This window comes from Octopus bimaculoides, chromosome 5, assembly GCF_046866305.1.
Source record: "Octopus bimaculoides isolate indiv1 chromosome 5, ASM4686630v1, whole genome shotgun sequence".
Taxonomy (NCBI): Eukaryota; Metazoa; Mollusca; class Cephalopoda; order Octopoda; family Octopodidae; genus Octopus; species Octopus bimaculoides.
Window position 1 is genome coordinate 113779771 of NC_142932.1, and position 25000 is coordinate 113804770.

At 35.1% G+C, this 25000-nt stretch overlaps 2 protein-coding genes across 6 annotated transcripts in view; both read right to left on the reverse strand.

Moving 5' to 3' along the window:
* LOC149135688 (uncharacterized) overlaps positions 1-4818 on the reverse strand; it is a 24138-nt gene extending 19320 nt beyond the window's left edge. Inside the window, exon 1 of one of the 2 annotated variants that reach the window (XM_089352996.1) lies at positions 4760-4818. Coding sequence is in view for 1 of the 2 variants with exons in the window: in XM_089352995.1 (XP_089209121.1) it covers positions 268-277 (10 nt within the window). In the remaining variant the exon portion in view is untranslated. Of the gene's footprint in view, positions 1-267; positions 963-4759 lie in introns of those variants that run through there. The other variant, XM_089352995.1, reaches the window with a different exon arrangement.
* Positions 4819-10244: 5426 nt separating this feature from the next.
* LOC106874494 (uncharacterized) overlaps positions 10245-25000 on the reverse strand; it is a 48225-nt gene continuing 33469 nt past the window's right edge. For 3 of the 4 annotated variants that reach the window (XM_089352992.1, XM_089352991.1, XM_089352990.1), the window contains 5 exons: positions 24269-24379; positions 19860-19988; positions 15268-15490; positions 12962-13055; positions 10245-10931 (listed from right to left, as the gene is read on the reverse strand). In XM_089352992.1, the coding sequence (XP_089209118.1) occupies positions 10737-10931; positions 12962-13055; positions 15268-15490; positions 19860-19988; positions 24269-24379 (752 nt within the window). In that variant the 3' untranslated portion in view covers positions 10245-10736. The remainder of the gene's footprint in view (positions 10932-12961; positions 13056-15267; positions 15491-19859; positions 19989-24268; positions 24380-25000) is intronic. The other variant, XM_089352993.1, reaches the window with a different exon arrangement.

Consider the following 25000-nt stretch of genomic DNA (forward strand, 5'->3'; position numbering starts at 1 on the left):
CAGCAGCAGAAGCAGCAGCAGTAGCAGCAGCAGTAGCAGCAGCAGCAGCAGCAGCAGAAGAAGAAGAAGAAGAAGAAGAAGAAGAAGAAAAAGAAGAAAAAGAAGAAGAAGAAGAAGAAGAAGAAGAAGAAGTAGAGGAAAAGCTCTTTAAAGGAAAGAATGGGATGGGAAAGTGCTTGACAATGTTAACGAATTAAAGATCGATCAGAAATTTTACGGAATCAAACAGGAAAAAAGCCGTAAAATAAAACGGAAAATTATACTTACCTTTTCCCATTTTCAGTTCAATAAGTAGAAAGAAAAAAGCAAATTAAGAAATAGTTTCAACTTGATGGTTGTTGTTTGGTTGAACGAGAGAAAATAGAGATAAAATGAAAAGTTAGGAAAGATATTAAATGTAAGTGTTATAAGCCTCTTTTGTGGTTGAGCAACCTCCGCAAATAGAAATAAACTAAACAATGAGGAGAGAAATAATTAAGGAGAGAAATCGTAATACAACAAAATTTCGCACCGGATACTCTCTCTCTCTCTCTCTCTCTTGCTGTTTCTCTCTATCTATCTGTCTCGCTCTCCCCCTCTCTCTTGTTTTTCTTGCTACCCACTCCCTTCCGATCATTTTCTCACGAGTTTCCTTGTTTTACTTCCTGACATTCCTTTCTATTTACAGTTCATAGGAAATGAGCAAATGACTATATACGGAACCAGATGATAAACAATCACTCACTTAACATCCAGAGAGTGCTGTTGATAAAATGCGATGTTGTTTCATTAAATCAAATATATATTCACATGCTATTATAAACGATGCGGGTCAATAAAAGTATGAAAACTACATAGAAACATCCGTCCGTCCATCCATTCCTTCCTTCCTTCGAGCATCTCTTCCATAGGGTCCTGTCAGAAACAACCATAATTAAACTTTCCTGCTAGATTCTCAAACGTGTCCAACTGAGGCTATGAACATTATCCAACTATTTCATTCTTGGTCTACACTTGCCTCCTGCCGGTTGAATCGGTTGAAAAGTCCATCTTACGATTCATTTCTTGACATTTTAATCACATGTCCGTAGTACCAGAGCTATGACTTCTCAATGTAAAGTAGTGATTCGACCTTGAGGAACTCCCTGATCTCCGAGTTATGCACCGTATCGAATAACGTTACTCCAGAGATCCTTTGGTAGAGTTCCATGTCGTCTGCTTGTGTTCGCGATCGTATTTTTTCGGCCATTGTCTAACATTCATAACATAAGTGAGGATAGACACAAAAAACCGAACTGAAGATAGCAAGGTTAGCTTTTTTTCCAAAATTCCCTTTTCTGAGGATTGAATGTCGGAGCTGGTGCATTACTGCGCCAGTATCTGTGTATGTGTGTATATGCATGTGAGTGTGTGTGTGTGATTGCATTTGCGATAATGTACATGATAATTGTATTAGAAAGTAAAAAAGAATTAATTTCCTTACAGTAAGTATTCAATATATTAGTATTGATCGCAGGGGGCTGGATAGTGGAATGAACATATTTCTTATTATTAATGGTTTCTTACAGTTTTGTTGACTTTAACCTTAACATGCTTACTGAAGAGTAATCAGCAAGCTTTGGTCTTGAGGTTGCTTGCATTTGGTCAGGCTTCATTGCCTGACTAAATGTCAAACTTATCTAGGATGTATTTCTTTTAATGGTGGCATTTAGCATATAACTCTGACTTCCTGTTCAAGGTGTCTGTTGTTATGTTGAAGATGAATTACTTCTGTTTATTGCAGAACCACTGAAATGTGCATTAAAGTGTTTCATATTTGTCCAGACAACGCCTATACAAAACAGTTGATTGGTAAATTAACAGGTGTCATGAAAAGAATCCTGTTGAAAGCTCACTTTTGCAAGAACTTCCATGCAACATCACTAAAACTCGCAATTGCCCTCTCTGATAAAGGATTCAAAAACTTTGAAGCTGAAACCTTGAAGATGACTAGTGTGATTAAATAAATACAGTCATAATTTGAAACTTCATTTGAAATGAGACATCATGAGCAAGAACTCTTTACACCTTTTCATACGAAATATCTGTTAAATAAACTAAGTTTAGAAACTTACTCTAAGCTGGTATTGGGAACACAATTAGACGTATTAGCATCTTATGATCTCCTATGATCTCAGAGAGCAGTTGCAAATCATTGGGGAATAGTAGCGGTAGAAAAATGAAAATGAATCATCTTTGTTAATGAAATCAAAATCCCTAAAAACTGTAAATGAAATGTAATCAGGTTCAGATCTACAGAACCTTTATATGAAATCTAATGTTGCAAAAAATTTATTAAACTGATGATGATCATAATTATGATGACGAAGATGGGATGTGATTTGAGAGGAATCTGACCTGCTCCTTCTAAAAGGTCAGAAAACAACATTGAAGTTTCCTATTTGGTTCATGTGTTGTTTCTTAAATTCTAAAACGATTATACTCTTTGTGAGAAATAAATACTTTCTGGAGACAAAGAAAGAGTTTGATAAAAATGAACCAAAGATTGATAAAAAGAAAATATTTATTTATATTTCAATATACATTAGAATATAATATTCGCTGATAAGTACTTCTGACAAGTTTATATAATATATACTTATAAGATTTATAGTTGGAAAACAAATGATTACAAGAACATGATTTTACAACAATTATTTCAGTGAAATATATTATGGTGGTGATATGTTTATTGTTAGCTTCATTTCTGCCATATTAATTAAGCGTTTGGATAAAAAAAAAACAACCCAGAAATTTCCAGTTATGTGTGTGTATAGGCGCAAGCGTGTCTGTGTGGTAGGAAAACTGCTTCTCACCCACGTGGGTCCGGGTTCAGTCCTACTGCGTGACACTTTGTGTGTGTGTGTGTGTGTGTGTGTGTGTGTGTGTGTGTGTGTGTGTGATAGGTCAACAGAAATATTTTAACCCTTTTGCTACAAGTCTGTCTGAGACAGCTCATGATTCTGTAACCCCAAACTGTCCCTTTTTATATAAGAACCTTTTGTAAAGTCATGTTCTAAACACCAACAGAGTCAGTTAATTATTTTACTAATCCTTCTAAATTTTTTATCTTTTTCATAATTAAGTGAAATAATTTTTTCCATTAGAAATATTGTCATGAAAGGGCTTAGATTCTTTTAGAGATGACAACATTTGACACACTGGATGTATTTCGAGGTAAGGGAAAGTAAAAATTGATTTCTAAGCATACGACATTCTTCCTTTTTCAGGAAACATTTCATGTAAATGGTATGTTAACGCAAGTTGTACTGACAACATCATTGTGGACAGGTTTTTGTTGTTTCGTGTGTTACTTTTGGAGAAGTAAGTCATATGAAAGGTCATGTCGTTCTGTAAGTCTATTACACACACTGCTGTTAACCTCTCTTTCATACTACTGCACTTTTATTCAAGGTCCATGACCTGGTTCAGTCCCACTGCGAAGCACCTTGGGGCGACTGTCTTTTACTGTAACTTCGGGTCGATCAAAGCCTTGTGAGTGGATTTGTTAGATGGAAGCTGAAAGAAGCCTGTCGTATATATATATATATATATATATATATATATATATATATATATATATATATATATATATATATATATATATATATATATATATATATATATATTATTTTGTTTAAAAGAGTTCCAACACTGTCTGTTTTTTATGTTTTATTTATATTCCTGCAGAACTAATGTGGGGTATAGAATATGGAATATACAATATATAATTGTATATTATATTATATATTGTATATTCCATATTCTATACCCCACATTAGTTCTGCAGGAATATAAATAAAACATAAAAAACAGACAGTGTTGGAACTCTTTTAAACAAAATAATATATTCCTCTATACACAATCATACAAAAAACCCCACCTTTTTTGTATTTATTTTTACTCGCATATATATATATATATATATATATATATTTATGTGTCCACGTCATTTTGTGACGTCCTGTTCCCAGATATGCATCTATATATACATGTGGATGTAGGTATGTACATACATGTACGTATATATGCATATACTCATATATAACACAAAATAGATAAGTATACGAAGTTTGAAAGTCTTTCGGTACCAAAAACACTACATAAAACATAAATGAAAACTGGTGCCCCCGTTTTGAACTAGATCCATATATATATATATATATATATATATATATATATATATATATATATATATATATATATATATATATATATGTATGTATGTATCTGTGTGTGTGTGTGTGTGTGTGTGTGTGTGTGTGTGTGTGTGTGTGTATTTGTGTGTGCGTGTGTTAAATAAAATGAAACAACAAAGCCAAGGCAGTGTGAAATTTCTAGAACATTTATAAAGAGAAAGGTAGTCTTTACAGCTATATCAGGGCTACAAAGCATATCAGAGGCGATATGAGAGAGTCAAATATAAGGAAATAGTAGAGTTGTGAGTGTCTCTTCGTATCTGTGTTTGTATCCCCACCATCGCTTGACGACCAATGCTAGTGTGTTTATGTCCCCGTAACTTAGAGGTTTGGCACAAAAAGTTCGATAAAAGGAGTACTAGGTTTACAAAGACTAAGTCCTGGGGTCAATTTCTTCGACTAAAAACCCTTTTAGGCGGTGCTCCAGCATGGCCGCAGTAAAATGACTGAAACAAGTAAATGAATAAAAGGATACGAATCAAATCAACTATCTATCATGAATGCAAACGTCTCAATTAAATGTAATTAACAAGACACAGTACCTGAACTAATTACAACTCACCGAATCTTCTATTTCTTGGTTGCAATTAGCTTGAAATAATAACAGACTCGTATTTATACAAACACCCAGCCTTCCCCGTCCCTTTATAATTCCATATAAAGGGAAACAACGCTAAAAATACTTCCGAAAAGTTCCTTTACAACCTGCCATAACAAAAACAACTACAACGAAAAGGATAAATTTACATTCGTATTCTATTTATTTCAGTAAAGCTTCCAACATTAACTGTTTGTATCTCTATTTCTACAAGCATCTGTGGTTTCTGCTCTAGCCGCCAGCATAACATTGCAGCTAAGCTGAGCAAACGAGACACCTCAACGCAGTCGCTCGGCCCCGTAGAAATAGCAGTCAAATCTTCTATCCACACCTTTCTGTGAGATATGGTTGTAGTAAATGCGTTTGTGGTTATAGACAGAATGTATTTTGATCTGAAATCTGCTCGACCAGAATTGACTTAAGCTATACAACAACAGTGTAGCGCGTGCAGAAATGCTGGGTGAAAAGAAGTTGTGTGGTTAAGAGGTTTGTTTCATAACTATATGATTTTGTGTTCAATCCCACTGCACGATACTTTGGTGTTGCATGACCAATATGTTGTGACAGCAATGCTGTAGACACAAAACTGTGCAGTGCAGAAGCTCATCGAATACAAAATATCTGGTTTCGAGATGCATAAACAGAACCTTCACTATGGTATTCCCCGATTACACATCTAGCTCCGTGTTTAAGATGAAAAACAATGCCGCGACCAAATTAGTCTCCAACTGGTTTGTTAAAAATGGTCAATCATTAGAATTATTTTTAGATGTATTTATCTATTATTTTAGAAGTATTTATATGGAATATTAATGAGTTTGGTTGATTGTAGAATCTGTAGTGCGGCATACAAAACACTTTCTGGTATTTACTTTTCTTTCTGGGTTCAAATCTCGCAAAGGTGAGCTTTGATTTTCGTTCTTCCGAGACGGATAAAATTAGAAGTATCAGTCAAGAACTGGAATCGATCCACTTTCCATCATTGAAATGAGTGACCATGTACCCTTGATAGAATTCAGTATTGTGTATCACGAATATATTTTTCTTTGTATTTTGTTACCATTTTGTAGTTTCATCAGATTTTGTGTCTAGTATTTTTAGAATAAGAAATTTTCATTTCCTGATTTTATTTTACAGTTCTTATTGGCTGAATATAAATTATTTTCAAGTGTGTCTTACCAACTTGTAACTGTTTGCAATATTTTTTCTTTCTTAATGCTGATGTAGCCCGAACACGTTGTTCTGCTGGAAGAAAGCATCGAATTTTCCCTTTAATTGCATCCTACAGTCTTAAGATTAGAAAATGTAACCCTGGTTATATAAAAAAAAAAAGGTGAGATAATTAAGACTGGAACATCGTTCATCATAGATGTAATTGATTAGTATTGGTTTGAATCCAAATAATAATATAAACACCACTTTCCGGTTTTTAGTTGCCGTCAAAGAAGTTTATTTTGCTGTAAGAATTCTGATCAGTTTCTCTGTTCAAGGAAAATGTGCTGTCTTCACACGTCCCCCATTTATGATACATGTTTTTGAAATAATTTATAAAGATTATTAAGGACGGATGATTGCAGAATCGATAGTATAGCTATATTTAGTTGCTTAAATTCGCATTCTAAGTTCAAGTACTACCCTCGAAGTCGGCTTTGCCCTTCATCTTTCAGAAGTCAATAAAATATATACAGTTCTGGATCGATATAATCGACTATACCATTCCCCAAAATCTTTGGCCGTATGCCTATATTAGAAATCAATGTGTTACAATTCATAATTGCTATTCATTTTATTTAACAAAAAGAAAAGAAAAAACGTCATGGAACAGATCAATACGTATCAGATCTGTGAAAAGAACAATAAATATCTGGATTAAAAGGATAATGATAAATAAATCCTATAGATGGGAAATAACTTTGAACAACTTAATACGCATCAAAGTAATATTTCCAAGGGGAGGCTATTCAATGAAGGGAGGTTACAACAAAAAGATCTTTCTCAGAAATAGTTTATTTAAATTCATATTCTGTAAATCCAGTTGCTGCAGTTTAACTTCAGTAGTCAACTGTATGTAGTACAAGACAACTCTGTTGAGATACCTTTTTAGGGAACATAATGTTTTGCAAAAGGGTATCCCTCGCTAAAAGCAATCAAGGATCATTTGGTGGCGAGAGACCGACTAGCGAGATTAAGTCTACCATTCCATAACAGATGAAGCTCATCCGACGATCTTATGGAGATTATCCGTCTGTGCCATTTAACTTACAGGGCCTTGGCTCGGCCTGTGGGTGTAATAAAGAACATTTGAACAAGGTGCTACACTTGAGATCGAAACCGGAATCACGGATCGCAAAGAGAAATTCTATTTCCACACTTTCAATCTATGACATGAACGAGAACTGCTTAGTGTTCTTCATTTGATCACGTGAATTTTGAATTAGATTTTTCACCTACAGAGCAATCCCAAACAATTGGTTAATACTCATATTAACCGTGAAGGCACGTGGCCTGGTGCTTAGGGTGTTGCACTAACGATCGTGAGAGAGTGGTATCGATTCCCTGATCAGGCAGTGCATTGTGTTCTTGACCACAATGCCTTATTTCACGTTACTCTGCAGTCACTTCGACATCTGACATGTGATACACCAATGCACCTGTACAAGGAATATCGATTTGATGGACGGAGTAATGTACAGAACACCCAAATGGTCGGTATTATCAAATCATTTGTGTAGCAAGGAGTTGCGGAACCCTCATTTATCAAAAGAGTCCATTCATATAAGTCATAGTATGATCTCTAATCATAAAAGTACAAAATAAAAGGGTTTCGTACCAAAGTATTAAGGAAAATGTCTCAGACAATATCCTTTAGTTTTATACTTGCCCACTGTTATTTCGTTTAAAAGCGGTACCAAACATATTGGTGAGGTCTATACATTCGATGCTCGTTTTGAACATTCGCAGGTTTGTTCTGTGCTATAAGAATATTGTTAACACTGCAGTTGTTCTTGTGAGAATTAATTTCGCTAATTGAAATACAATGAAAAGGTAAACAATTGAACAACAGACATTTCTGATATTAGCATTAATCAAAATATGATAATTTCGATTTTTACGAGATTCTTTGACTCTTTGGTGAAGATAATCCTCAAAACTACGGTAATGAAATTACCAACTTACAAAAGCAAAAAGACGTATCCATTATGATAATTTTTTTCGAAATAAATTCAGAGGTTATATGTAGTAAAGGAAGACCCCGAGCCATCACTCTGTTGTTTAGGGATAAAGGAATTTGGTCTTAGGTTCCGTCTGTATAGAACTTTAAGATTAATGAGCAAATAGAATTATCTTTAAAAGTCAAGAATATTGTGTAGCAGAAATACGACCGAGAAAACGTTGTTGTTTGTACTGGAGGTGGTAGAGTTGTTGTTGTTGTTTGTACTGGAGGTGGTAGAGTTGTTGTTGTTGTTAGTACTGGAGGTGATAGAGTTGTTGTTGTTGTTTGTACTGGAGGTGGTAGAGTTGTTGTTTGTACCGGAGGTGATAGAGTTGTTGTTGTTGTTGTTTGTACTGGAGGTGGTAGAGTTGTTGTTGTTGTTTGTACTGGAGGTGGTAGAGTTGTTGTTGTTGTTTGTACTGGAGGTGGTAGAGTTGTTGTTGTTGTTTGTACTGGAGGTGGTAGAGTTATTGTTGTTGTTTGTACTGGAGGTGGTAGAGTTGTTGTTGTTGTTTGTACTGGAGGTGGTAGAGTTGTTGTTGTTTGTACTGGAGGTGGTAGAGTTGTTGTTGTTTGTACTGGAGGTGGTAGAATTGTTGTTGTTTGTACTGGAGGTGGTAGAGTTGTTGTTGTTGTTTGTACTGGAGGTGGTAGAGTTATTGTTGTTGTTTGTACTGGAGGTGGTAGAGTTGTTGTTGTTTGTACTGGAGGTGGTAGAGTTGTTGTTGTTGTTTGTACTGGAGGTGGTAGAGTTGTTGTTGTTTGTACTGGAGGTGGTAGAGTTGTTGTTGTTGTTTGTACTGGAGGTGGTAGAGTTATTGTTGTTGTTTGTACTGGAGGTGGTAGAGTTGTTGTTGTTTGTACTGGAGGTGGTAGAGTTGTTGTTGTTTGTACTGGAGGTGGTAGAGTTGTTGTTGTTGTTTGTACTGGAGGTGGTAGAGTTGTTGTTGTTGTTTGTACTGGAGGTGGTAGAGTTATTGTTGTTGTTTGTACTGGAGGTGGTAGAGTTGTTGTTGTTGTTTAATTCCAGTTTGGCCCTGATCAAGCAAACCTATGACCAAAAGCATTCTAATCGAGATGAAGCTGTTCTTTTGTATATCGAGAGCTACATAGTCCTGTGAATTCATTCGTTATTAAGACAATAGGATGGATGTTATTTGAAAGAAATTTGGTCGCAATTTCTAGTAGAAGGCACCATTTTGTTGATTGATTACACTTCTGACCAAAAGCGTTCCAGTCGTGTCCAGCCTGCCTTTTGAGAGATAGCAGTGACTATATTATGCAATGTATTCTGCTATTTTAAAGTCGATCGTTTTTGATATGGTTGATAGTTGTAGCTGTTATATTTCTTTGTTTGCAGTCTTTAATTAACAAACATGCCACCGTGGTTTGAACTCTGTATCAAATTACTTTGGTCTCGAGCTTGAATCGTTTCACGTCCCGTTAGAAATTCTTTGCTTTCATGCATGCATACATACATACATACCCATTATTACTGGAGCAACGGGATACATACAAATCCGTGGGGAGCAAAGTATGACTGGAATTAGAATCTTGAGGAGAGAATGCAAGTCCTTAATTCATATGCTACAAATGGTTACGATAGCTGGGACTATAAAATCTCCAAGACCTTCTTAGGATTTAAAGGGTGACGGTTAAAATATTTTTTTTTTCACAACCTTGCTAACAAGTCAGTGGCCGGTCAAAATTTACTCTAAGTTAAAATGAGAAGACATATATACAAAAAAAAAATGCAAACAAAGAAACATAGTACTCCGTCGGTTATGACAACGAGGGTTCCAGCTGATCCAATTAAGAGAACAGCCTACTCGTGAAATTAACACGCAAGTGGCTGAGAATTCCACAGACACGTACACCTTTAACGTAGTTCTCAGGGGTGTTCAGCGTGACACAGAATGTAAGCAAACAGGCCCTTTTAATTACAGGTACAACTAATGTTTGCTAGCTAAGGGTACTGAAGCAACGTGAAATAAAGTGTCTTACTCAAATGTATAACGCGCTGCCGGGAATCGAACACACGACTACCCCTAACCTCGAAGCCACGCACCTTTGAACATACATACATACATACATACATACATAGTGCATAGATGTGAATCAGATAGTCTCAGTATAGAATACACTTAGTAGTGTTCAAGAGGTTTAAACTTGAGCTGCTAGAGGGGTAAATGTAAGGATAAGCAAGTTAGACAGGTCGATATACAAAGAATATTTAATATATTAAATACAAAAAAGGTATATATATATATATATATATTTACATAAAAAAAGGCCCGATTTATACAGAATAGAAATGATATCAAGAATTAAAGGGTTTAAGAAAAGTGTTACAAATCCAACAGCTGTTTCTGGGAGCTCCGTGGTCGAATATAATGGTTGTAAATTGATTTCATCGCCGGATTCCATCGTAATTCAATCTTTAATCTCCCTTCTGTCAACACCTCAAATATAAGATTTCTTCCCTGAAGACGGGGGCTCGTCTCATCTGACGATGGAATCAATTTCCCCTGTCTTCAGGGAAGAAATCTTACATTTTTAAAATCTAAAAACAAAAAGGAAGTGAGATAACTCCAATAAAAGTATCACGTGATATATTGAAAACCATCGAACAGTAGCAGATTGTTACTAGCATCAGATTTTGATTAATTAATAAGTTATAAAACGTATCGTTTATCACCAGTAGATTTCATTTTTCAACGACATGATAACTGTTATTTCTGTTCTCATTGTTTACTTGGTGTAGTTCGTTAAAAACTAGTTTATCATATCCTGGAGAAGATCTTTCTGTTAGGTCTTCATATGTTTCTTCGCTAATGTTTCTTGTGTTTATTGTTGTAGTGCTTTTATCCAATATATTATAATTGCAGAAGGAAGTAGTTGTCTGTAATAAAATAAAAAGAAAATATATAAATCATTGTGAATGGATGGATGGATGGTAGAATCGGTCACCTTATAGTATTTCGTTATATCCCCTTACGTTTTGAGTTCAAATCCCACCTAGGTCTACATTGTATTTTATCTTTCCGATGTGCTAAAACAGAAGCCAATTGTTTAAGGCGAAGCTCCGTCTGATCATTTTGGTAACTAAATGTTCCCCAAACTACGCCCTACCACCTGAAACAGATAATAGAGTCTTATACGCTCTATCTTTCAAAAGATATGATGTTCTCTACTGGAATGCATTTGATTATAGATTTTCTCCAGCTGGACGGACCTGGAACAGCAACAACAACAACAATAAAAAATCAATAAATATAACACCACTGACATTCTCACACAAACGCCAGAAAACGAAAGATGCATTAATGGCAGTAGTTTTGCCAAAATAGCTTCCAATATCAGCTTAAAATATGAACAAAACACAATCCTAAACCGTTGAGTTGTTTTCAGAAACAGATGCACTTTGCATCTGTTTCTGATAAAACTGACCTACCTTCGTCCGTTGAAGGTACGAAAGCTTTCTCTTTGCTCTAGGTGGGACGTTTTGATATTTTGTATTCTGTGACAATTATTTTGTATTCAGGGACAATTAAGGGACCTTTTGATATTTTGTATTCAGTGAAGGGGTGCGGGGACACAGTCGATGGAGATTCGAAATGAAAGATTTTGCGCAGAAGCATCCGCTTGTAAGCTTGTTATATAAACTTATATTTCACTACCCCAAGCATAGGAAGCGGGAAAATATATATGCTACATCAGAGGCACAGGAAACGATACTACCCCTGTCCCATTTTATCCAGATGTAGCCGTGAGTGTGGGGGTCAATATAGAGCTGCTAATCGTTATGATCTTCCACGGAAGCTGTGCTTCGTTGAAAGAGTAAAAACGAAAGGTGTGAGACTAATAATGGAGGGAAGAAAGCTAAGTTGTTATAGCTGAAGTCATATGACACCCTTGAAAGCTTTTTGTTGTCCTGAAGAGATGGAGAAACAAACTTAGTTCTCTGGAATTAATTATTATAGTCGAGGTTATAATACTACTACCAGTGAGAAAATGTGAACTGGTGACCCTTTCCGCTGATTGCTCTGCACTTTACTTCTGTCATTCACACTCTACATTAAAGTACGAACCAAAATACTCTATTTCTCAAATAATTCTCTCTTCAGATAAGATATATATATATATATATATATATATATATATATATATATATATATATATATATATATATATATATATATATATATATATATATATATATATATATATATATATATATATATATATATATATATATATATATATATATATATATATATATATATAATAGTTACACTTTTTCGTTCACAATAGACATGTGGCTAAAGTCAAGATTTACAACCATTTATTCATTTTATGACATCTAAAAGTACGTGAGAAAGCGAAATAGAATTTAGAAACGAAATAACCCCATAAAATTTTATAATAATGGGGAGAAAGATGAGCTTCACTGAGGAGGTGAGATGTAACGTTGAAGATATCCAGGTCTTCATTTCGAATTCGATTTTTTTTCCTTTACCAATTTTACTTAAACCATTAACAGTTCTAAGAAATGCTTAACAGTCACAACTAGTCTGAATATCTGCAACAGCGCAGGCTCTGCAAAAGGAGCTAAACAGCCATGCAGTGGTGATAACACAGATTAAAGTTAAGTGAACTAAAGAAGAACAGAGACGCTCTTTTCATTTCAGTCTAATTTCCCCCAACAAGTCATTGATTGACTGAAGGCTATGGTAGAATAGACTTGCCCCAGGTGCCGTGCAATGTGATCGCCCAATATTTTGTGAAAAAACTTAAATAAAAAACTATAACTTAAGCATGTATAACAAACAAAAACGGAAAGAGAGAAAGTAGGATAGAGGAGGAGAGAGGGGAAGAAAGAGTGTAAGAGAGAGAGAGAGAGAGAGAGAGAGAGAGAGAATACGAACTAACCACATTTTCATCAATTTCTTCATACGGATGATTGTTCTCATTTACATTTTGAACATTAGAACTGGCGAAGTTATTATCTGGAGTTGAGTTTCGTCTGGAGGAAATACCAAAAGAGTATCATTAAGTGGTACATGAACGGCAAAATCTGTAAGGCGTCGGTTAACATATTTTAAGGGATTTAGATACGTTCATTTACGTTTTGATTTCAAATAGCACTCAGGTCTTTCAGAAAAATGTTTTAAAATATTAAACTAGTATGAATGGGGACCACAACGGGATTATTAGGCGAAGGGCTGACAACACCTGTGTTAATATGTGTGTGGTATCCATGACGAAAACACTTACCTCTAGCGGTTATAGTACATTATAAATAGCTTTCATGGATTTGTAAAACTGTTTGTTGTAGAGTAGAGGTATTGTAAATTAAGGAGTATTTTGTTAACTCATAATGCTTGACTCGTAATACATGTGTGTGTGTGTTGTTGTTGTTGGCACTCCGTCGCTTACGACGTCGAGGGTTCCAGTTGATCCGATCAACGGAACAGCCTGCTCGTGAAATTAACGTGCAAGTGGCTGACCACTCCACAGACACGTGTACCCTTAACGTAGTTCTCGGAGATATTCAACGTGACACAGTGTGACAAGGCTGGCCCCTTTGAATTACAGGCACAACAGAAACAGGAAGTAAGAGTGAGAGAAAGTTGTGGTGGAAGAGTACAGCAGGGTTCGCCACCGTCCCCTGCCGGAGCCTCGTGGAGCTTTAGGTGTTTTCGCTCAATAAACACTCACAACGCCCGGTCTGGAAATCGAAACCGCGATCCCATGACCGCGAGTCCGCTGCCCTAACCACTGGGCCATTGCGCCTCCACTGAAAGATACATAACATCGACGCATAAAGCACCGTATAAGACATCTACACTGCTTCTAATAACTTATTGTTCCTGTATAACAGTATTAATATAGATAATTTCTATCAGGGACACATTCCGAAAATTGAAAGGCTTTGATGTGGCGTTCAAATAAGAAGGCATGGATGACTAAGACCCTTTTCAAAGAGTGGATTACGAACCCTTTTTGCCCTGCCGTAGAAAGGTTCAGCGTCAGACACAAAATTTCCAACAAAGCTTTGCTTATTTTAGACAATGCACCGAGCCATCTAGCAAACTTAGACGGAATTTTTGATAATGTGAAAGTAGAATATATCCCCCAAAATACAACCAATGGATCAAGGTGAAAAAAACTAAATTCAAGGCATATCATCTGAGAATTTTCAAACAGCTTAAGAACGTAAGTGACAAGGAGGATAAACTTACAGTTGGAAATTTCTGGAAGAAATTCAACAGAATGGATGCTGTGGATACTATAGCTGAGTCAGGAGATGAAGTGAAACCTTCATTTTGTGTAGTGCTTGGAAAAGTACATAGCAAGACTGTAACCGTGACAGTCTACATCTAGGAAGTCTACATGAAATTCGGATAGATATAGTCACACTTGCAAAGGATGTAGGGTTTGAAGAAGTCATAGAAGATGATGTGACTGAGTTGTTAGTGTCCCAGAGAGAAAGCTTATCCAGCGATGAGCTGATGGAGTTAGAAACAGAACAAGCTGAGTATACAGATGAAACAAAGGAAGTTCCATCTGCACCACTTAAACTGGCGCCAAAATTTATTGCTAAAGAATTGGCACTTGTAGAGAAATGTCTGCAGGTTTTTGCAGATACTAATCCTAATGGAGAACGTGACATAAAAATTCCAAGAGGAATTTACAATAAGCTTAGTTCCTATACTGAGCTGTGCAATGGTGCATCATAAACAACAAACAACCTTGGATACGTTCTCCACCCCTCAAGCTGATTGTCGTGGTAATGAAGTATAAGATATTAAATATTGTCCTTCATCCCCCTTGCAACGCTCATTCCACCACCACCCCTCACACAATAGCCAATATCTTTTGTAGTAAGAACATTCTCTTACAATGTCATGATTCTTATTAATCCCCTAACGTGTTCCTTTTGAAATGGTTTTGTGTTTTTAATTGCAATAATTCTACCGTGAATGCTTAGAAATTATTTTTATGTATAATGGCGATCGTGTTTCTTATTCTCTATTGTTTTCTTGTATTTCTTTGTTTTCCAAAAAATGTCCGTGGGAACGCAATCCAACTTGATAATATGAAAATCAATAGGAAAATCAATTTTGCATTACAGAATTTGGCGTTACGGTCAGGTCTTTAGGAACGCGCTACGTTCGTAAAGCGAGGGATTCTTGTATAATGAATGGTAAGAACGAAACAGAAACTTTACTTACTTTCGTCTAAATGATATCCATAAAATTAAGAAGAGAATAAATATGATCGCTAATACCAAAACTGTGGACAAAGATGCAACCAATGTTAGGGTATGGGTTTCTGGTATTAGATTCTTGGTTGTTGATTCCTTTCCCGAATAGGTATTTAAAATTTTTTGTATTTCATTTTCGTTCCAATTCCCAACCTTTGCGGGCCAGATCTCACTGCATTGATTTTTTTTAACTGTGAGAAAAAGTTTTTTTTAAAAAGAAGCTAAATAGTATAAATACAAATATCATATAATATATTGTCGTTCAATCCCAAATTGAAGGAACACAAACAAAGAAATGGTAATAACAAATAAATTGAAACTCGAAAAAAGACATACATATATGAATACAGGCATGCATACGGATGCATATACATACTGACATCAACTATTTTATACGGAACTATTTTGACTACGAGATATTACGTCAGAGTATCTTTCTCCTAGAATGATTACCTTCCTCCACGGCTTTGTCGGAAATAACGGGAGCCTCCTCTACCCTTGAGAAATCTGTTCAATCCACAGATAGGACCATGACAGGTACTACCGTTCCGTATCAGAACCGAGCTGGTAGTAAAGGTTATTAAGAGGTGAATCCACGCTCCTCACAATTCCAGAGTTCTCGAACTGAAACCTCACCACTGTATCGGATTTGAAGGACGTACACACATAAGCGGAACAGTGAAATTATGTACAGCTTTTCAAAAGCAGCTTAAGAATGAAACATTTACTGTCGGTGTTATCCAAATGCCAGCGACAGAACTTTTTTCTTCGCTAGAAAAGAACTTTCTTGTATGATGAATTGTAAACACACACGCACACACACACACACACACACACGCACGCACACGCACACACACACACACACATGCACCCGCACGTCATTGTTCAGTTTTATACATTTATTTATTTCAAGATGTCTTGCCAATAAAGAAAGAGCCGGTTTCTCTCCTGGATTCAAGGCTCCTTCATTGGAATTTCAACATTTGCAAAAGTGTATTTTTGTATGTATGTATGTATGTATGTATGTATGTATATATGTATGTATGTATTTTTGTATGTATGTATGTATGTATGTATGTATGTATGTATGTATGTATGTATGTATGTATGTACAGATTTGTATGTTTTACGTATGTATTCTCGTGCATATAGTTGCATATCTAGACATGCTCATATATATTTAACTGATAGTCTTGTGATTAGCCTAACAATACCCTACCCCTAAACTGTGCATGGACCTTTGCAATGGCTTTATTTGCAACTAAATTTACATTACACACCATGTGTTAGCTTGTTTAACTTAATTTCATTCTGGACCTAATGCCAGTCAACATGAGACTACTTCCATTTATTGGTAACCTCCTATTAGATTTACTCATTTCAGGAACCCGGCCCCCGTATAACAAAATTTAACGCTTTAATATTAACTTCACACCTCTTTAAATTGTATTTGCTTGTAATATGTATTGTACTTGGCGCTTTCCTATGAACTATTATTGTTCGTAGGCATATTAATGCAATCATGGAAGTGCAATTGCGATAGCCCCCATATATATGCACTCAAGCGAGGGTTGATATATCGACAACGTTAGTAATAATAATATTATAATAATATATATTAAGTACTAGCAGAGATACCCGGCATTGCCCGTGTTACATGCAATTGAAGGATAATACTTTTCTCTTATATTTTCTGTAAGGAACTGGAATACATATGATTCGAATTTCATCAAAATTGCACATGAGGGTTCTTTCCTTCTCTACACCCCTCTAAAAGTTCTAATCATGAGACATGTATCCCATACTATTGATCTTTATGCGCATATTCCAAAATTTCAGTCTTCTGGAACCTGTAAAAAGGATTTTGCTCCTGAAAAATGGAGCTCATAGAGCTCTAAAATGTAGGAATGAAGGCCCCTATTGGGGGTGGGTATGTTAATGTCAACCAGAGAAGTTGCATTGTTGGGAATGTTTTTAACTTGGGTCTTATAATATGCCTGTATATATGTGAGAGTATAGTTTCACTTTAATAGTTTCAGTATGAAATTGAAAGAATTAAAGTGAAAGTATTTGAAATTACAGTAGCGACATATTATTGTTTCACTTTTGACATGTAATACTGAATAGTGTGTGTGAGTGTGTATATGTATAGATATCTGTATGCATGTATATATGTGTACATATTGCATGTACATCTATATACATCTACACATATGTATACATATACATGTATGCATATAGATCTAGATCTCTCTATATATATCTATACATATACGTGTACATATACATCTATATGTATACATGTATATATATACACGTATATGAATACATTTGTTCAGATATATATATGTATGTATGTATATATGTGAGAGTATAGTTTCACTGTAGTAGATTCAGTATGAAAATGAAACCATTAAAGTGAAAGTATCTGTCATTACAGTATCGAAATGTGATTGTTTCAGTTTTGATACTGAAATAGTGTTTCATTTTTAAAGTGAAAGTATTTTATATGAGTGTTTTTGTTTCACTTTTGACACGTAATACTTAAATAGTGGAGGAGATATTACGTTGCTGTGGACTCGAACTATGCAAGAAGTTAAAAATGTGTTTTGACTAAAACACAACCGGGACCCTAAGTAAAGCATGTGTAAAATTTGAATGAAATTAGTTGAGTAGTTTTGGAGTTTTAGGGATTCACGCGCGCGCACACACACACACACACACACACACACACACACACATTCTCAATTTTATTTATATATATAGATGACTGAGTAAACTGTAGTATGAGCCTGCATTTGAAACAATAATAGTAATTAACAAGTAATTAAATTGTAATCATTTAATTAATTTGGGGATTTATACTTCTACTTATCCATAGGACCACTAGGATGAACGTATTTAGGAATGTCTAGACAATTACTCTTTGTTTGTCTAGTAAGCCCACTACTTAGGTACTATGGTTGTTAGTTCCGAAGTTAGTCTTTGTATTATAATTCCCTAAATGTAGGTCACTACCCTAGCCATTACCTCCCCTTAACTGTAGCTTTCTCTTCATCGTAATTTTACCTTTATCCCCCTTCCTATTCCGTTTCCTACTAAATAATTTATTTTCTTTGTCTACTAATTTCTCACTCCTATTTTATAAAGCATTTGTCCAATTCCTGCCCCACAACCGCCTTAATCCACAATTGTCCAAATAGGGACCTCTCTAGGCGTTGTTCTTCGCACGGTGCTTACACTTTTACTTTTTTACTTGTTTCAGTCATTTGACTGCGGCCATGCTGGAGCATCGCCTTTTGTCGAGCAAATCGATCCCAGGACTTATTCTTTGCAAGCCCAGTATTTATTCTATCGATATCTTTTGCCCAACCGCTATGTTACTTGGACGCAAACACACCACAATCGGTTGTCAAGCGATGCTGGGGGACAAACACAGACACACACACATACATATATATATATATATATATATATATATATAATATATCTATATCTATATCTATATCTATATATATATATATATATATATATATATATATATATATATATATATACGACGGGTTTCTTTCAGTTTCCGTCTACCAAATCCACTCACAAGGCTTTGGTTGGCCCGAGACTGTAGTAGAAGACACTCGCCGAAGGTGCCACGCAGTGGGATTGAACCCGGAACCATGTGGTTGGTAAGCAAGCAACTTACCACACAGCCACTCCTGCACCTATTGTTGCTTGTTTACATATTTGTTTTTTATTTACAACGTTCTAAGCGGTTTTTGGGCCACTTAGAATATATACTACCTCTCCATACATTTATTTATTTTTATTCATTTACATCTGCCGTATAACAGCCATAATAGCTTACCCATTGTTTTTAAATTTAACTGACCAATTATATCGACAGCTGGACTTTGGTCAATCCCATTACGGGCAATAGGTGTTTAGTTTTTACAACATACCGTTTGTAAATAATTGTAATTATCTGATAGGCATTTTATTAGAATATTTTTCTTCACTCTGATGAAGCTCCATGTTCCAAATAGAATGTGTTACCAAATATGATGAATTTTATTTTCAGAATTTCCAATGGCACACCGTGGAACATTGGAAGTAGGAACAGCTGCTAGACGGCATAAAGTCTATTTGTATTAAAAAGTAATAATCGATTTTAGTCAATTGTTGTTGATCAATATTTCTCCATTTTCTGCTTACTTTATACACGCACACACACACACACACACACACACACACACACACACACACACACACACACACACACACACACACACACACACACACAAGTTACATACAGATACACAACATACAAGCATACATAATTATATTCGACCCTACATGCATATATACATACTTGTAAACATATACTTCTATACGGGGAGAGAGAGAAAGAGAAAGAGAGAGAGTAGGTGTTTGTATATGTATATGTGTGTTTTTGTATGTGCATATAGTATGTGTATGTATTTGTGCATGCATCACTTACAATCGGGTATTGAACTAATAAGTAGTTGAGTAATTCAATGTACTGATATAGATTGCATAACTTACATTTAATACTGATGTTACATTGTGAACAAATATCATTCATGTGTTGATTATCATCATTATCATCCTGCCGCTGTTCTGTATAATCACCATGATGGTGGTTCCTTCTCTTTGAACGAAGGTTTTTAGAACCTGAAAATGTAAGATTATTGTTCTCTGTTGACTCTAACGTGATAGGGTTATACTTTATATTGTAGAATACAATAATGTCATAAAACAAAACATAGACCAATCAGCATGGTGCGCAAACTAGTTTAGTCTAAACTTTGACTAACAGATGTGCTGTTTCCTTCACCTGTCTTTATATCGCTCCTCCGTAACATCTTTGTTACACACCTAGATTGCTGACTGGCTGTTATGGCTAGTCTCGTGTTATTCCCCCTATTAAAACCTCTCTAATTCATTCATATCTACTCTCCCGCTCGCCATCGAAGAAAAACAATCAAATCCCAATAATTATTCAAATGTATGATCGGCAATACCACCAAGAAACTATTTCATCTGCTGTGGCAAATAACACTAACTTATGGACTGTTGCGTAGCATTGTAGGTCACCAGGCAAATCAATGCACAAGACTCTGTCGTATTATTTATTTCACAGTAAGTTACAGTATATATAGATAAGAAGTGGGCCCCTAGATCTGTAAGGCCCCAGGGCAACTGCCCAGTGTACTTATGCTTTGAGATGACACTGGTTATATTCGCCAGTCATTTCTATTAACATCTCAAATATTGCATTGTGGGATAGAGTATTGAAATCATCTAGAGTATATTTATGTGTATAAAATTTATGATTTACTTCATCGCTATTCATGTTCCTTCCACGATTCAATATTGCATATATATATATATATATATATATATATATATATATATTGCATATATATATATATATATATATATATATATATATATATATATATATATATATATATATATATATATATATATATATATATATATATATATATATATATATATAATACAAATAATAAATGAGTATATGCATATATACGTACATGTATGTACATACTTACATCTACCTGTATATATAGATGCATATCTGGGTACAAGACATTGTAAACGAAGCGTAGACAAAATGATAAACGAGTGCAGAAAACACACAGGCCACATAGAGAACATCTACTTCATCAGCTGCCCCCATCCTAACACAGGCGTTTCGAAGAGTACACACCCTATTGTATATGTTGATGTGAAAGCGTTAACAACTGTTTCTTCGTACACTTATCTTGGTTCCATTGTGTATAATGCTGCGGAAAGAGATTAAGAAATTGAGTCCAGTATCGGGAAGGCTGACACCGCTTTCGGTAAGTTTTATCACGGGCTTTGGAACAGCCACAACATATCGTTGAAGGTGAAAGTTAATGTATATAAGTTGGTGGTCTTGACGATATTGCTTTATGGTACTGAATCTTGTACTCTTTAGCGAAAGTACATCAGCCAGCTTGACGCTTTTCGTATATGATGCTTGTGTACTATCTCCAACATAAAACCGAGTGACTATATTTTTAACAATGAGCTACAAACAGAATGCAATATATCAGGTAATGAAGTCACCCTCATCAAAATACTGCTTAAAATGCAGTTAGGTCATCGTTCACGTGTGTGTGATATAAGAATTCTGAAGCAACTACTTGTTGGCCAATTCCCAAAGGAAGGTTTATTTGAAGGCCACTCTTGCGCTTCAAAGACAAACTAAAAGACAATCTGAAGCGATAAAACATTCTCTTTTCTTCTTGGGAAAACAAAACATCAGAACGTAGGACCTGGCGACAGTGTTGCTTCTCCTCAGTTCAAACATTTAAGCAAAGTGGACTCCAACATCGGGACCAAATTCGTGCAGGCATGAATGCACGCCGGCAAAACACTACTCCTCTAAATGAAAACGTTACATGTTATTGTGGTTTCGTGGCACGAAGTGAAGCAGGTCTAGCCGTCCAGTCGAAAGAAAACAAAACAAAACATAGTAAATGATTCACAAGGCCTCAAGAAAACTTGTTCTATTTGCCCCAAAATTTGCAAGGTACCAGCTGACCTCAAGAGACACATTCATGTCCATAGAAGATGATGAACGCTTTATTTTACTGAATTTTCATGTACTGTTCACGACAATAGAATCCATTATATATATATATATATATATATATATATATATATATATATATATATATATATATATATATGTATGTATGTAGGTATGTATATCTATCTATCTATCTATCTATCTATCTATCTATCTATCTATCTATCTATCTATCTATCTATCTATCTATCTCTCTCTCTCTCTCTCTCTCTCTCTCTCTATATATATATATATATATATATATATATATATTGTTACGAGTGTGTTTTACTTAGGAAGAAAAAAGTAGTGGATTTCGTTTAGGTATGTAGTTTCGAACCTGAGTCTATAGATTTCCCCTTTAAATTACAACGGAATTTTCTCACGGAGAGACAACGGTTGACACTAGTTAAATTGAACACATGACCCTGCCAAGTCGATTTATGTCTTTTCCATTTAACCCTTTACACCTCTTCTATGCCACCAAAAGCTGAAAATAAATAAGAATCACCTACAGCAGTTTTCCCCCATTGTTCTCAGAGATATGCCACTCTTTCTCACTGCTCTGCGATAATTATCAATACTAAAATCTCGCAAGGGCAAGTTAGTTGGTGAAATGAAACGACCACGACCTGAGACTTTCACCGGCTCACCTTTTCTCTGACAAGTGACATTCTTTTTCTATCTGCTGCTCCTTAAACGACAGGCAGAATGATAGCATAATTTTGTCTTCCTTTTCTATTCGCTGCTGCTCTGTCTTTCTCTTTGACTTACTACTTATATCGGCCAAAACAGTAAGCAACAACACAAGAAGATAAAAAGAGTGACCTCCTTCTTATTTTAAACGGCATATCGAGAATTTGGAATAAACTACCAATTGATGACTTTGATCACTAAAATTGGATTTCAGTCAATAGGGACTGAGTAACTCAGAACATAGGAAGGAATTTCAACCATGTTTCGTGGTCTGCTACCACAACAGCTCCTTTATAGGATCCAGTTAACTCAAGACATAATCAGGAGGAACCACGTCCGGTTTCGGCCCCTACTCCTCTACCGTTTTGACGTGGCGGGGCCCCCTCTTTCGGAGGTGTCTTCAGCTCTGGTGTTGGGTGCATGTCTTCTTTCTTCTATTCCCTGGCCTCTTCGATGCAGCATCAATGAGTGTCAGCGTCCGACTGACTGTCTTGTCAAATTCCCCTTTTTATACCTGCTGCTAGGCTCCAGGTATAAAAAGGGGAATTTGACAAGACAGTCAGTCGGACGCTGACACTCGTTGATGCTGCATCGAAGAGGCTAGGCCGTGAATTGGAATATATTATAACAGCTTTGCACTGTCTTTCATGTGAGTTTTGACATTTCTTTCTCAATACATAATTGGACTATACGGGCTCTTTTGTTATTTGTTGAGTCCCTTGTCTTACCCGTAACAGAATATATACGTCCTGCATGGTTTTCGAATAAGTAGAAGCCGCCTGACACAGCAATTACAACATTATGACAGGGTGTTAAAGCAACTTCTAAACAAATCAAGTATAGATGTGTTATATACCTACCCGCTTTGCAAAAGCCTTTCATAAAGATGACGATAAATAAAAACATTTGAAAAATACCCCTAAATATAATTTGCAGAACATTATACATGCTCTCTTTCGAGTGAGCGTTCTGTGTCTAGTTCTGGAAATTGTGTTTTGTAAGCGACAGAATACGCTGATGAGCTTGCAGATATTTACATTCGTAAATATTAACAAGTGAAACCATTGGTACGTAGGTAATCGTTTTTGATTTCGTATATTTTCATTTGTCTTGCCCATTTTTACCTTCTGGCGTTTTGCTGAAATTTTCCTTGGGAACACACTCCTCGTGGTAAGGCGATCTGACGTCTATATTTAACATATTAGGAGTCCACCTTGGTAGTCATTCCTCTTAATTTTGTATATATATATATATATATATATATATATATATATATATATATATATATATATATATATATATATATATATATGTATATATGTATATATATATATATATATATATATATATATATATATATATATATATATATATATATATATATATATATATATATATAAGTCAGTAAATAGTGGGGTTGTGTTATATATATATATATGCATATATACATATCAGTGAGTATATGTTTATATAAGGAGATAGAGAGAGAATGTATATGTATGTGCATGCGTATGTGTTTGTGCGTCTGTGTGTGCGTCTGTGTGTGCGTCTGTGTGTGCGTCACTTACAATCGGGTATTGAACTAATATATAATTGAATAATTCAATGGAATGTTATAGATTGCATAACTTACAAAGAATATAGATGCAGCATTGAACACAATGATTATCGCCCTGAGTCTGATAGGAGCTAACACATTGACATGGATAATTCTTTCGTCCCTTCAGTTTACAATCCTTATGATCTGAAAAAGAAAGATTATTGTTCTCTGTTGACTCTTACGTGGTAGGGTAATACTTTGTATTTTAGAGTACAAAAATATATCATGCAATAAAAAAGACACTCTTATGCTTCAAAGACAAACTAAAAGACAATCTGAGGCGATGCAACATTCCGTTTTCTTCTTGAGAAAACAAGGCATCAGAAGGTAGGACCTAGCGACAGTCCTGCTTCTCCTAAACTCAAGGACAAGGGTCAAAGTTGGTTTCGTATTTCATCATGTTCTTTTTATTTTGTGACGTCTTGTACTCATATAGGCATATATATATATGTGTGTGTGTGTGTGTGTGTGTGTGTGTGTGTGTGTGTGTGTGTGTGTGAGTGTGTATGTATACATATATATATATATATATATATGTATATTTATATATATATATATTTATCTGTATATATATATATATATATATATATATATATATATATATATATATATATATATATATATATATATATATATATATATATATATATATATTTATATATATATATATATATTTATATATATATATATTTATCTGTATATATATATATATATATATATATATATATATATATATATATATATATATATATATATATATATATA